General features: G+C 42.2%; 2 protein-coding genes across 5 annotated transcripts in view; both read left to right on the plus strand.

Moving 5' to 3' along the window:
* The window catches only part of LOC135910753 (rhomboid-related protein 2-like), a 34,332-nt gene extending 23,612 nt beyond the window's left edge, over positions 1-10,720 (plus strand). For all 3 annotated transcript variants that reach the window (XM_065442836.2, XM_065442837.2, XM_065442835.2), the window contains exons 8-9: positions 779-879; positions 1,423-10,720. In XM_065442836.2, the coding sequence (XP_065298908.1) occupies positions 779-879; positions 1,423-1,734 (413 nt within the window). In that variant the 3' untranslated portion in view covers positions 1,735-10,720. The remainder of the gene's footprint in view (positions 1-778; positions 880-1,422) is intronic.
* Positions 10,721-13,205: 2,485 nt separating this feature from the next.
* The window catches only part of LOC135910750 (PAX-interacting protein 1-like), a 91,564-nt gene continuing 89,493 nt past the window's right edge, over positions 13,206-15,276 (plus strand). For both annotated transcript variants that reach the window (XM_065442827.2, XM_065442828.2), the window contains exons 1-3: positions 13,206-13,447; positions 13,969-14,106; positions 14,196-14,239. In XM_065442827.2, the coding sequence (XP_065298899.1) occupies positions 13,358-13,447; positions 13,969-14,106; positions 14,196-14,239 (272 nt within the window). In that variant the 5' untranslated portion in view covers positions 13,206-13,357. The remainder of the gene's footprint in view (positions 13,448-13,968; positions 14,107-14,195; positions 14,240-15,276) is intronic.

A 15,276-nucleotide genomic window follows, 5' to 3' on the forward strand; every position in this document is an offset into this window, starting at 1 on the left:
ATGGACTTATAATTAATTCGGCAAGGAGCTCTATATTGTAAACTAAAGATCATTGCATTTAGGGCTAATTCCTTTCTACTAAATAGCAGTGCTTTAAGTCGAAAAACTGCACTGTGTTCATATTAAACTACAACTGTAAAGGCGTGCGATAGAAAGTTGAAATTTCTGTTACGCACAATGCTGCTGGCGTACTTCCTTTCGCGCATCATTTGCCACTTCAGGGGCACATTGACGAACTTACACTAGCAAGGTGCTCATCACATGCACTTCTATGAAGCCTTTATGTTCACTGTGTCATGGTATAGTGGTGCCATCTAGCGTGCACTTGGAAAATTGCAGCTGGTGCCTCCCAAGATTCGGGTGCACACCTTTGCATCCTTTTCCACCTTGTTTTTCCGTTTTCGTGCCTGATTAGATATGTGATACACAAAAGGCTTCAGACATGATGACATGAACGAGTGCAAGCCCCGTTTAATGTGACCTTTTAATGTCTCTCCCGCACATCGCATGTATTGAATTCGAGTGTTTTGCATGTGAATCTGGTCATTAATTAAAAGTAATAATCGAGCACCATTGCCATATGATTAACAAGTTGGCCTTCTGGCCATCAGTACTTAGGTTAAAATCCTACGGTAGCCGCAAAGTGTATCTGGTGACATTTTTTTCTTCTATACAAAAGGCCGTAGGAAGTAGTTGCCACGGGTCATTGTTACTAGAAACATTGCTTGCGGTGCTGTTGCTGACGGTTCAAGTTGTCTGTCGCGCTTGTTCTTTCTAGGATCACTGGGATCATCACTGTCAGATCCACAAGTTTTTCTTGCTGGTGCTTCTGGCGGCGTGTATGCCCTCATCGCAGGTCATCTTGCCACACTTATACTGGTAAGCCTACGATTAAAAAACCTTATTCAAAGGGGCATTAGAGGCAAACAGTAATTTTTGCAACAGTTTAGTAGTCTGTAATACTCAACATGCCACTTTTTTACCAAGGACAAAACTTTCATTAGTGAGAAAATGGCACCTAATCGTACGACAGGACACATGCTAGCACTTTGAAAATACGGAAGCCCCTAATGGCATTTTTTATCCCTCATGTAACTGCTACATTGCAATAAAGCAGTGATGATAGAAATGTAATTATTATATTTCACATGACTCATTGTATAGCAACTTAGTGGCTGTATGGGTTAGGCTGCTGAGCACCGGGTCCCAGATTCGACTCCAGGCCAGGGTGGCTGCGTTTCGATGCGGGCGAAATGCAAAAACGCTTATGTGCTCGTATTTAAGTACATGTTAGAAAACCCCAGATGGCTAAAATAAATCCGGGGCACACCACCATGGCAACTTCCATAATCCACTGTGGCATTTCTGGATGTTTAATGCCACAATAATTTTTTTTTTGCTTCCCATTTCTCACCCTTTCAGAACTTCAAAGAGATGGACTTTGCCTGGGTTCGCGTCCTGTTCCTAACGATATTTGGCAGCACGGACGTGGGGGTCGCCGTGTACACACGCTATATGGAGGAAGACGAGGATAACCGTGTGAGCTATGCCGCTCACTTGGCGGGGGCCACGGCAGGCCTCCTGCTTGGCCTGCCCCTGCTGCGAAATATTGTCGTTCATCGCTGGGAGGTGATCACGGGGCGGGTCTTCTTTGCCGTGTTTGTCGTGCTCATTCTCGCCGCTGTCCTAGTAAACGCCCTTTACCAGGAGTACTTTCCAAAGTCGGAAATGTGAAGGAACGACCCCAGAGTACTGTGGCGAGTTTATTCGCTGAAGGTAAGTGCACAGGTGATTCTCGCTGTTCGTAGGAGGCTGTCGCCTTTCCTGCTTGAAAGAATGGCCAACCAGGAGTTTAGTGGGGACAGAAATGCCTCGAGCGAGGCCTTTCTCGAATAATCGAAGGCCTAGTTTTACCTGCCGTGATTGCTTAGTGGCTATGTGTTGGGCTGCTAAGCACGAGGTCACAGAATCGAATCCCGGCCACGGCAGCCGCACATCGATGGGGCTAAAATGCGAAAAAAAACCAGTGTACTTAGATTTGGGTGCACGTTAAAGAACCCCAGATGGCCCTAAATATTCCGGAGTCCCCCACTATGGCGTGCTTCATAATCATATTGTGGTTTTGGCACATAAAATCCCATAATTTGAGTCAAATTTTTTTCAAAAGCCTGGTTGGATAAGGTCTGGCATTGCTGCAAAGAAAAAGCTATGCTCACTGCCTCTAATGTGTACGACCATGAGAACGTGTGTGTTTATCTTTGTTTTGAGGGATGAATATGCTTTTTCTGATTGCAAAGAGAAATGTGGCATCTCGTGCACTGTCCAGCTATTTGTACTGTCAGTCTTTGCCAGCTCAGTGCTATATTTCTTCAGTGGTGCTTGTCTATTTTATTGTCAGCTGTCCATGCTTCTGGAAGCCAGAAGATGTCACAAAAACTGAGCAGTACGGGTGGCTAATTGGCAACAGGTTTGCCATTGATTGTGTAGATTTTAAGAAAATGGAGTCATCGCACTGCATGTTTCCCGCTCTATCTTAGGCAACATACAGTGGCCTGACTGTACTGCAATGTATCCTGTGTACTACCAAAAACCAGTGAATCTGTCTTAAGTGAAACAATTCTAGGTAAAAAGAGCCGTATGTCTTTCATTGCTGGAGCACCTCAGCATGGTCAGATTTGTGCAGACTGAAGCATAATTTGAACTCAAGGTCACTGTTATCACACTGTGTGTGTGCCCCAGTCCTGCTCATTCATGCAAGCACATTTGTTGCACCAACTGGAACCCCAAAGCTTGAGCCCTTATTAAACAATCAATGACAGATGTCATTGCGAAGCTGCAAAAATGTGCCATCGAAAACTGCTCCTTTCTGTCACTAGCCTACATGTTATGGTGCTACTGTCAGCTCAGAAACTTTCGATGGCAGCTCGTTGTAAAGGGAATTGGGGTTAAAGATAGAAAAGCTCTACCATAGTTAGGTGCAACAAGATCCAGATGAGTATACATTGTCTACACGCTTTTTCCAAGCTATATGTAACTTTGAAGAACAACACATGAAAAGTAACTTTTTAAAACTTGTCACTGAATCGTCATGCCTCTCAAGAAGCCATGGGCCAGTATACCGTGATGCAGCGAACCTATTTCATAAGAGTTAGCACCCCTAACAGCAGTGTATGAGCAGCTGTTCTTCTTTCATACTCGGGGTGTCTAGGGGCTTATTATCACTTTTGAAAGTTGATAGTATAACAATGCTTGTGCTGATGAACACCAAAATATAATTGGATATGACACCTTTGCCTATTTTGAACCATGTGTATTTTTTCACAAGTTTATTGGGGGATTCATTTGACATGGTTGAACTTATTGGAAAGCTGTGATAATATCCAGTCCACCATTGCACTTTCGGAAGATTATTAGGTGTTACCATAGAAGATAAAGTGAGGACTTTGAATGCACACTGTCCATTTTTCAACTACTACTTGTAATTACCTATGTGCCTTGCAGAATCAGAACGCAATTTTTTTTTGCTTTCTGCAAAAATGAGCAAGCACTTTTTGCTACGTGCTAGCTTCAAGCAGCCCTAGCCATGCCTACATAAGCGCTGATGACTTTCAATAATTTATCTTTGGCTGAATTAATCTGCTGAAAACGTTTCTCCACCTTGTTTTATTCAGACAGATGCAGGAAATGAATACAGTTCTCACTGACGCGAAACTCTTTTATTTCCATGTTTCTTCCTTAGTTGTGTTCAGTTTTAACCCGCCATGGTGGCATAGTGGCTTTGGTTTTGGCATGTAAAATGCCAGAATTTAATTTAGTTACAATGAATCTTGGCCCTTTTGATGATGTTTTATTTCTGATTAGCCGTTCATTACTCTTTATTCTCCTCCAAAACACAGTTAGATCACAGAGCAATCTGAATTGTTACCAGTCAGACTTGTACTGGAAATTTCGTGATGTCAGCACATCGAACCATTTTACATGGCTTCTTCTTTTTAAAACCTTTTTTCTCCCTCTTCTGCTTCTTGTAATGTTGTTCGAAAGCAAAGAGGTGACACATTTTTCTATTGTTGTATGCTGTGGTGCTAAACATACCAGTATGTACACGGTGTGAGGATTTTATAAAGAAAGGTTTCTTGCCTTTGCCAAAGTTAAATTATGGCGAGTGTTGTAAGTAGCACAGACAAATAATCTAGTGAGAAGCATTTTTAACGACAATTATTTGTGTTGCTGTTTGTGTCTTCATGCTTGTTGTCATAGCATACGATGTCAAGGAGTTACAGTGACAATCATTAGGCAAGCCATGAAATGTGTTTAAAGATTCGCAAGTATCTGTCCGGTGCATTGAATATTTCATCACTCTTTTATAGTGCTTTGCAGTAGAAGACACGTGTTTTTATCAGATGTCAGAAATGTTAAAATGCAAAAATGAAAGCAGGATTACTCAGTCAACCTGTTTTTCCTGTCCATACTTCAACACAGCTGCTCACAGATGTTGGCAAGAAAAAGTTTATTTTCAACACAATTGCGTGTTGCTCACTTTTTTATGTGTTCTGTTGTCAAGCTAGTCTCACTACAATCATGATGGCAAATAGTGCAAAGAAATTTAACTTTACTTCTCTTGGGCGCAATATATATACAGTGAAAACAAAAAATTTTTAATGCATTCGGATCAATAGTTCAAGCTTAGTTGAAATTCATTACAAAATTTTGTAAAGGAAAAGAAGCAGTGATACAAGTAGCAAATTTGGCATACTCAATACTAAGCATGTCACTTTACATAAGAAAAATAATATATCCAAATTTTTTGAAATGCACGATGTACAGTAGGCAGTACACAAATGTGGAACATTTTAAAGTAAATGACATGCATCAGAAAAGGCCTGCACTCAATGTAACCCTAAATAGAGGAATGGAGATCAATGTAATACAGTTCTAGTGATGTTTAAAAATCATCTGCCTGTTTTACTTCTGCAGGTAGACTGTTCTGCCTGGACTATACCAACACTTAAAGTTCTTACCATACACATTGCAAACTTCTGGAAATAGGAAAAATTTGTTTTTTTTAGTGCACTGCTAGTATTTAATCTTCAGTCAGTAACCTTGCAGGGAGCACTCATATCCTGGTACGCATGTGAATAGAGCTTATGTCAAGATTCACTTTTTTGCACTGTTTTTGCCATCATGAACGCTCACTGTCTCAGTCAACATTCTGTGCTCTCCACAGACAGCCTTCTTTATTTTATTTTAAATTTTTTTATTATTTTTTTTTCTGTCAAATGAACAATTGCTCTGCATCAGCGATCGCTTGCACATTTATACTTGAATCCCACAATTTTCACTACTATTTAGGATGCCGCAGTTTGATCGTTGTGCAACCTCTTGTGTCCATTTCCTCTTGAAATAAGAAAGATGATGGCCTTACTTATAATCACATTGCTGTGAACAATTTTGCATCACGAAGCCATCTTGTGTCAGGCTTCATAACTTAACTTCAGGGTGGTGTTTGGTGCACGTTCTAACCATTTTTGGTCATGCACTGGTTGTGTTGCCGCCCATCTTTGTATGTCATTGTGCGCTTTTTACATGTTAACCTGAGCCTTTTTTATCGTGATATTCAGCATGCTATCCAGTGGGCTCGTTCTAAACAATTTTTTTGAAAATAACTTATTGCAAGTGCCTCTATCCGCTTCACGAGTTAGTGCTTGTTGTCCCCATTACAAGCTTCTTGTGCCGTTTGATGTGTCTAATCGTGCCTGTCTAATGCCTGCCGCAGTATAGCTCGGTCGCTCTGGTGTCCTGCTGCTGAGCAAGAAGTCATGGTTTCGATCCCTGCTCGCATTGGCCACATTTTAATAGGGGAGATCATGTACCTATAGTTAGGTGTGCACTAAAGAACGCCAGGCAGTCAAAATTATTCCTGAGTCACCCGACTACAGTGTCTCTCCTGTTGCTTTAGTACGTTAAACACCGTGAATGGGTGAATCAATCAATCATGCTTAAAACTAAAGTCAAACCTCAATGTAACAAATTACTGGATATAACAAAGTAAATCTAAAAAAATTACTCACTTATATTAATGCGTAGCAAAGATGTGGTTGTAGTGAATATTGGCTATAACGAAGGTATTTTCGTGTCAAATCCAACTTCATTATGATGAGGTTCAACTTGATATTACTGATTGAGGCTTGGCCTGGTTTGTACATCGTACAAAAGTGTACTTTTTTGTGTCTTCGTGCCCCCCATCTTTCCTGCACCGTTGAGTCTACTTTATAATTAAAGTAGTTTTCAGCAACATGCACAGCTTTTCTGATGCACACATTCATCATTGTTTACTTTAGAAAACCTTTCATTACTGTTGTCACATTCTACCAGAAGCTTATCTGATTTGGTAGCAGCATATAAAGGAAAAAATAACTCTTCCTTTCTCTAATACGAAGTTGCAGGACCTCTACAAAGTTGCTTGTATGAAAGATTAGAAAAAGGTTTTAAGTAAACGCAATGCCTAACATAAAATGGTAACAGGTAGCTTTGTAATAATTTATGGCGTTTGATGCCTCAAATCTGCATTGCTAGCTATGAGAAATGCCGCAGAGAGGTGGGGTGGAAAGTGCTGTTGATTAATGCTTAATTAGCACTTGGGGTTACTTAGCATGCATCTGAATTTATTTTTATGAGTGTTTTTGCATTTCAAATCCTTCAGACTATGACAGCAAAACCAAGACGTGACCTAGCAACCTCGTATGCAAGCATAACATAGCCACTGAGCTATCATTGTGGCTTGAGGATGCTTTACCCGAGGTCAGCAATAGAATATGTAGTTTCTCTTAATGTTGTACTCTTTTCCTGTATTTCAGTCTTGCAGGTAATGCTTTGGCATGGTACATTTACCTGACTGTTTAACTATTTGGACAATTTTTCCCATTTTAATTTTCGGGAGCTTCTGCTAACACAAGAGTGCGGCTGTTGTACTAGTCTGTGCAGTAACTATAGTGAACCTGAATGCAAACCACATGCAGTTCATTATAACGTTAATTGCTTATGCTATTTTGTGAGAAAAATTCAAAAGCTCTAAATTAAAGTGAGGTTATGAAGGGCAAGAAAGCACATCGCTTTATTTTTCTGCAGGATCTGTTATGTTACCTAATTTACATTCAGCCATTGGTTGTGTCAGTGCAATGTTGCACTATCTGATTGTGGCAAAACACAAGGAAAGGCTGAAAGACATGCTTGTTTTCTGTATATGCAAGAAAAGAAAGGATCAAAAGTGCTTTTGTAACTGCCTCCCTAATACCTTTCATCACTGGCTACGTTAAGCAGTGAAGCACTGATTAGCCCAAACACGTGTGAAATGCATGTACTTTATGGGTGATACCATTGGTCTCCAATAAGATGTGCCATCTGGAGTTGTAGTACATGCTGACGGGTCAAAAAAAAATTGCATGCTTTCCATAGCACTCTTGTGTTCATTAATGCATGCAATATGACCAGAGTACTGGGCCTGTATAATGCTAGGATTCCTTTTGCCTGATTATATTTCTCATCCGCCATTTATGGTCGGCCAGTCCCAGTGATAACGTGGGTGCAGTGCCGCTCGTACCACAGGCAAAACGTGAAAAGACTAGCATTCGAATAGAATTGTTACATTATACTGGCCCTGGTCACGTCACTACATATGAGTCATTGGCTGTGATAAGTTGAGCTGCAAATTATCACCAATGTTTTGTTCACTTTGTCTCGCATCTGCACCAGAAGTATATAGTGCAACAAGGAAACTGGTTAACTGGTGTATTTATTGATTCTGCAGCCCTGATTCCAAGTAAAGTGAAAGATTGAGTCAGTTAGTTTTGCATTAAGAGATTATATCAGCGCTAACTAAAACACGTTCACAAAGAAAGAGGCACACAGCGACCTACTTCCAAGTGCTTGCCATGTACAGTACTGCACACTCTTAAAGGGGCTCTGAACCACTTTTTATCGAAGTGGAGAAAGGCATTTGAAGTCAAAATAGGCCATTTCATAAATACTTTGCCATAAAAAGTACTAATGTGGTTATTAGAAGCAAAGTTATTGGCAATCAAACACGGCCTCCGCTGTGTTCCCGTTCCTTCTTCAACACCTGGCAATGCGAAGGCTATGGTGTGGTGGGGAGTGCCCGCAACGCTCTGCCTTCTAAATTTCACCTTGGTGCGCAGTTCAAATTTCATTTTGGATGTTAAGATAGATGCCATGCCTTCTGATTTTGGTGCCTACGATCGCGCTAAACATAAGCCAAACGTAGTTGTCCTCAGCGAGCTGTAGTGCGCTTAGGCAGTGGACTTGCGGCGGCACTCCGCGGCACTCCGCAGCACTCCGCGGTATCTATGCTGCCTAGCCGACCCTAGCTACCAATAGCAGCCACGTATGGGAAACCACTTTATTACAAAATAAAGCGTCCAGAAGAGAGTGAGGAGCAGGCTTCTGTTCTTAAAGAAAGCGTTTGAGAGAAAGGTGGCTTCACGCTCCGCTTGCAAGCTCCACATGCCGCTTACAACAGCAAAACTTGGCTGAGCTGTTCACAGCAGTGTATGCTACCCGTGAACAACGTTATTTCACCAAGCCCGAAGGGTGGTTGAGGGCCCTTTTAAAAGAAACACCTAACTGGTAATCAGATCAATGTAACTGCAGCATTTCTTTAACTTTAACAAGAAAGAATGGTTGATGTGATGCATTAGTCAGGTGTACATGCAGGGAAAAAAATGAACTGCAGGCCTTCATGCAATATCTCCACTATATCTCCAGATAGAATTCTAATTACACTTGAGCCTCATTATAGCAAAGTCATACCCCCCCAAAAGAATACCCTTACATTGCATCTGATATTCGTTACTAGCGTATAGTATTTGTTACATGATGATTTCAGCAAAACACATTCTATATTTACTTTGTTATATTCATGTTAAATCAAGATACGACTGTAGGCGTTCCCTTTAAGAGTAGACCGTACAGTATTCGTGACACATCCTTGCCACTTTAATATGAAGAATGGTTCTCTTGAATGGTTGGGTTGCAAGCATACATTGTACATTTTTGCATAGTAAAGACAGGTAAACCTGCTTGCGGAGCTATGTTGTTGCACAAATAAGTTTTGTACATGTGATCCCACTGCTATGTGCTGATGCAGAAGTCGGGCTGCTTTGGAATATATGTCTTTCATTGTTGCTGCCTGTTGCTGCTGTTTTGATGCTCAATGTGGCAGTTCTATGACTGCTATGTGTTTGGCTTGCATGCCGTCATAGTCTAAAAAATCCTCAGGTAAATCTGTCTTGTGTGCTCGGATACAGTTATGATTGGACCTGTGTTCATACCGGCCTCTTGTTTTGCCTGCTTGTTGTAGCGAACTTGTATGTGTATTTTATGCTTACGCTGGCGGCTTACAGCATTAATATTTGGCTTGTGATTATTGCTCTCAAAAGTTGTTTTTTATCGTTGCTTATCATGTGTCTGAAGATACGTGCTTTGTCAAGTGTTCAACCGCATATTGTTTGTCTCTGCATGCATGAAACTTGTTCACTTTCAGGTTGCATTGTACTAAAATGTGACTGCATGTTTACAAGCACACATTTAGCTCTCCATTTACAGTAGTGTGTTTCTTTATCAAGCCCTCAGTGTGTTAAAATAGGGTCCAGGCTTGTTTTTTTACTTTAAGCGGCGATCATATCTTAAGATAAGAAACCGCATTGCTATAAATTGTCAGATGTTCAAATTCACAATGCGAATGTGCAAAAGTTGTCTGCGCTGCTTGGTTCAAGAATGCTGTGCACGTGGCCATGGAATGAACAAATGTGTGTGCAATGGCAGTACACCATGGCACACACCGTCGAGAACTCCTGCTAACATACTAATGTAGACAAAAAAAGAACACGAATGGGATGGTGCTAACTAGATTGTGCATACCATTTTCATTCTGAGTGGCGCCAATGTGATTTTGGCATTTACGCTCACCCACACATATTTTGTCACCAAATACTTGGCGTGAAATTGCATACTCATGTCATTATTTGTAGGCGGTGGTTTACTTAATGCTCCTGATAAAGGTATTATTTGTCTGCAGTACTCTGTAGTACTAGTGGCAGTCTGCAAATCAGCCAGCAAACATATGAAGCTCACCTGTGGAAGTACTGGGCATGATGGTAGTATATATTATATCATTTCTTGTGAAATTGTATGGCCTTAAATCTGCTACTATGATGATACTAGTTGCATTAAAATATATTTAGCGTGCTAGCTCTGATGCTTTTTTAACGCAACAACTTTACCGGAAATGTACACTGCCACGAGGTAAAAATTCAAATGTGACAATGAAATAATGGCTTGCAATTGCAGAACATATTGTGGGAACCGTGGTCCAGCAGCTTCTTTCCTGCAGCCTATCGCAACACTGTGCACCACCTCTTAAGTGTGTTCTATATAGGCTCTAAACTTGTTTTGTGTATGTTGATGTTTGAAATATATAAGTTAAATTGGATGGTGTGGCCCTTTCTTACTGCAGCTGGTATAATTTATGCGAACTTCTTTAAAAACATTCAGCTACATGTACTGGCATGGTCGATGCTCAAAGTTCAATATCTCAGGTGTTATTGATCAATTTTATTGCGTTTAAATGCTTCTCTGGTTGTGGTTTTTGTCATGTCTAGTCAGGTAGTTTGCTGTGTGATTATGAATAAAGTGTTATTTTCACCTAGTCTGTGTGGTCTCATTAAATATTGTCGCGCTTACACCACCGCTGGCTGAATTCCACTTTCATACACATGTAGTTGCCATATTCTCTGTACTGTAGTTAACCAGCAAACATGCAGCTCATACCATGCTCCAGAGTGAGTTGCTATTTCTTGGAGGAGGAGGAGGAAGTAAACTTTATTACTCTTTCTAGAGTAATAAAGTTTACTTCCTCCTCCTCCTCCAAGAAATAGCAACTTTTAATCGGAAATGAATATTCAGAACTGATATATATATATATATAGGAATGAATATTCAGGACTGATATATATATATATATATATATATATATATATATATATATATATATATATATATATAGGAATGAATTATCACAATCTATACGGGGAGAAGAGGACGATAACGAGAGAAATTCGTCACAAACTCCTAGTACCAAATATACCCAAGAACATGCATCCAGGTTACAACGATGGCAGACGCAAGAGTAGAGCAGAGAAAATTATCCGAAGCTTTGGGTCAGACGACAGAGCAATCTTAGTAGACGCGGCTGAATACCCAGACAGAAATAGCTATGTAGCAGTAATCGTAGATCACACCCAAAAACCCCTTACAAGCGTATCAGTTAATACCAAACATTCCGAGACCGCAGAGGAGGTAGCCATTGCACTAGCATTGGTCTCCACGAATGCTCAGTACATCATTAGCGATTCTCAAGCGGCCATTAGAAATTATGCAAAAGGTAGGATCTTTCCTGAGGCATGGCACATCATCAGAGTCAATGAAGCAAAGTTCTCCAATGCAGAGAAGAACGGCAGGCAACTGATCTGGTTCCCAGCGCATACGACTCCAGACATTCCCGCAGTCAACCTCAACGAGGTAGCACACCGCGAAGCTCGAGGTCTTACTCGCCAAGCTGAGCAAAGAGTGACTTCCATCGGTCAGGAGAACGCGGAGGATGAAATCTGGAGAGAAAAAGATATATTAACAAGATTTAGTGATATTACCAAATTCTATCAAAATCGGAGGCGGGTATTACCACCGCCTCACACTAAACTGAACAGAGCTGAGTCCGTTACTTGGAGGCGACTACAAACAGAAACTTATACGAGTCCCGTGCAACTAAAAACTTTCTACCCCGATATATACGAGAGCGATATGTGCAAGCTATGCAAGTCTGTTAGAGCCACCCTTCAACACATGTTGTGGGGATGTGAAATAAAATGGCTGTGGCTTAGGTAAGGTTAAGCCCAGGATGCGAAGCATACTAGCCTTTATTTTAGTTGTTGAACCACTGTTTAGCCTGGTGAACTGCTGTTGCTTGGCTATATTTGGTTCGGCTAGACGAAGAAACAACTCATGCATTACTGCTTCGCCTTCAAGAGTGGAACGCGACAGCGTTCCCGTTGACCCGCCAAGGGGTGTAAGACAATGGGCTACAGGGCAGCGACTACGCGCCCCGCATTGGACGCGGTGAGCGTCGAGCAAAGCAGCGTTCGGCGCGGCAACGAAATGTGCGCCTGAGCAAGAGACGCACGCCTTAGAAACAGCTCTAAGGCAACACCGCATTCACTAGAGGCGCTTTTGTACCGCTTTGAAGCATCGTACTCGTGGCTCAGTGGTAGCGTCTCCGTCCCACACTCCGGAGACCCTGGTTCGATTCCCACCCAGCCCGTCTTGCAAGAGTTGAGCCAAAGTCACTTCTCCTCTGTCGTGACGTCATGGTGTCACGTGGTTTCATGGCGACACCGCCGCGCCTGAGGAGCTGGGTTGAGCTCTCGTAATATGCTTCGCATAATACCAAAATAAAATGGCAGTCTCCCCAGAAAATCTACGGGCGCGGTGGTCGGCCGTGCTGCTCAGCTCAGAACTCCAAGACCAACTTTGGGCCGTCCAGCGAGCCAAGGAAGCCGCACGGGAGCAGCAGCTCCCAGTGGCCATCTAGGCGGCCCCAGGCCCGGGCCTCCCAATCGCCGGATTCCAAATAAAGTTCTCTCACTCATGTAGAGTATGATGCGGGAAGGCGAATTTACATATTAAAATTATATAATAGCAGCAGTAACAATCAATAATACTCAAGTTAAAAGTTTAAGCGATACAAATTCAGTCAGTATAAATTCAAGGCAATGTGCTGGACTCTATAAGAAATGAAAGGCGAAGCAAACATCCTTGTGGTTGAATGCTAGAGTCGAGGTCCTAAACGAAAGAACACTCCGTGTTGGTTCCTCACCATAATCTGCTTTTATTTCATATTTTCTATCAGAATGTTTATCTGCATCAGCAACTGCCCACAAGGGCGCTTCACCGCAACGCAGGCAATGGTAAGTGCTTGAGCTAGGAGTTTAGATAAGGCGATAAGGTTTTTCTTCCAACTGTTCCAGTTTCCACAAAATCGCCCGTACTCATTTAAAAGTAATGAACGCGGCATTACGGCGACAAAAGGCCAAAGATGGCAGATCGCCTCCACACAGCGTCTTGGGTCTCGCAACACTGGAGCGATTACGCGGGAAATGGACACCTTGCGGTAAATAGTAAACACGTGAAGTGGACGCCGACGTTTCTTTTTAGCTATGCATTTTTTACCGTCGTTCTATTAGAACATAGAAAGCTCGGGCTTGTACCCTAGAGCCCGAAGGCGCCCGAGATGAGCCTGCCGGACGGATCGGAAGATAAACCGCTCCTGTTTGAGAACGTCAAGTTCTGCCTTGCCGACGACTTGCAGGACGATGAAGAGGTAGGCGCGGCTGCTATAACCTGCGGCTATTAATAATCGAAATTATTTGCGTTCGTTGAATAAAGTGCTCCCCATCAGTGGAATCAGTTAGTGTTCGATCTGAGCTGAGAGGTCGAGGGGCGCGCTTTCGTGGCATCGAAACCTACGCATAAAAGCGAAAGCTCGTCGACGCGACACCAAGCTGAGCGTCACAGCGTGACGAGTATGAGCACTCTTAAGGACGACGCTTGTCTTAATTCACGTCATCATTCCATACATAAGCGAACTTAGCACGATGCCGCTGACGTTTCGCAGATGAAAAACCCCCTAGTTGACGTTTCTGCGACACTTGCAGATCTACTTCGCCACTTAATGGCAGTTGTTAATGATGAAACCGAATGCGAATAATATTACACAGAATGGGGCAGACATTTGTTCTAAACTGTACCTTGTAGCGTCACTCGCATTACGCTACCTTCGCTTCACATGCAAACGCTTCATGATTACTTTCGGAAACGTTCCCAACTCCGTGAACGCTTCAGTTCCAGAGACTCCTTGTCAAGAATGGTGGCACTTTGATCAATTACCTCTCTGACAATGTCACCTACGTAATCGCCGACAATCCTGACAGCTCAACAATAACTGAAGCCCAGGATCTTTACGAGAAACCAGTTGTGACGGTAAGAGACTACAAACATGAGTCCTGTCTCCCCACAAACACCCGAAAGTGAATGAGAAAATATATATGTATGTATTTGTTTGTTTTCAGAGCGCATGGGTTCGCCTCTCACTAAAGTGTGGAAAGCTTCTTCCGTATCCTTTTCGTCCACATTATTCGAGTATAATCATTGCCAACACATGGAAAAAATTGTTGTGAAGCCTCTGGCTGGTAATCTTGTTGGTTTGGTTTTGTTACACTGTGAATTCGAGCTAATAGACAACATGTGTAATCTCCCTTTTCACTGCTACGACCTCCAAGGTCTCATCTGAACTGCCTTAATAGTTCAGATTCCCACATAAAATTTCCATGGGGTGCATTTGCTTGCAGTGTTTGGTTTTGCCTTTGTAGAAGTGTTATTAATGTTTGTTCATTAACCCAGCCAGCAAATGTTCAATTGTCTATAAACCAAGAATTCCAACCAATGAGATCCAATTGAGGTGTTACATCCTGGACAGTTAAGATGGCCGATTCTGCCAAGAGGTGGCTGCTGAAAAAAATATAAGATTTAATGTCCCGTAACTGCACAGTAGATTATGAGCAACATTGATTATCTGGGGTTACTTAAAAGTGCATCCGAAAAGCACAGTACACAAATGTGTGCACTCCACCCATGTCAGAATGCGGCTGCCACGACCAGGAATCAAATCCCCGACCTTGTGCTTAGTAGCAGAATGCCATAGCCATTGAGCCGCTGCAGCAAATGCTGTGGCAATAGTTGATAAGGTAAACTGTTTTCAGATTTCAAGATTTATTTAGGAATGGGAGGTGTAGACTACGAAAAAAACAAGCAAAGAAAAAATGCGCTCGGCATGGTGGTCTAATGGCTACACTGTTTTGCTGCTGAGCATGTGGTCTGAAATTTAAAAGCACCTGTCTGCTGTAATTTTGTATTTGTAGCACATGCTAAAGCATCCCAAGTGGCGTACGTCATACTGGAATCCTCCACTACAGCCATTCTCACAGTCGGCGACAAATTTTCGAACACAAGGACAGTGGCATGCCAGACGCTTGTGAGGGGCATAGTGATGTATGCATTCTTTAATTATTGAATCAGTTATTACAAAAGGGTGGGCTACTTGAGCACACGAATCAGGAGTATGGTATCTACCAGCGATACAGGACAGGACAG

The sequence above is a fragment of the Dermacentor albipictus genome, chromosome 2 (assembly GCF_038994185.2).
Source record: "Dermacentor albipictus isolate Rhodes 1998 colony chromosome 2, USDA_Dalb.pri_finalv2, whole genome shotgun sequence".
Classification (NCBI taxonomy): Eukaryota; Metazoa; Arthropoda; class Arachnida; order Ixodida; family Ixodidae; genus Dermacentor; species Dermacentor albipictus.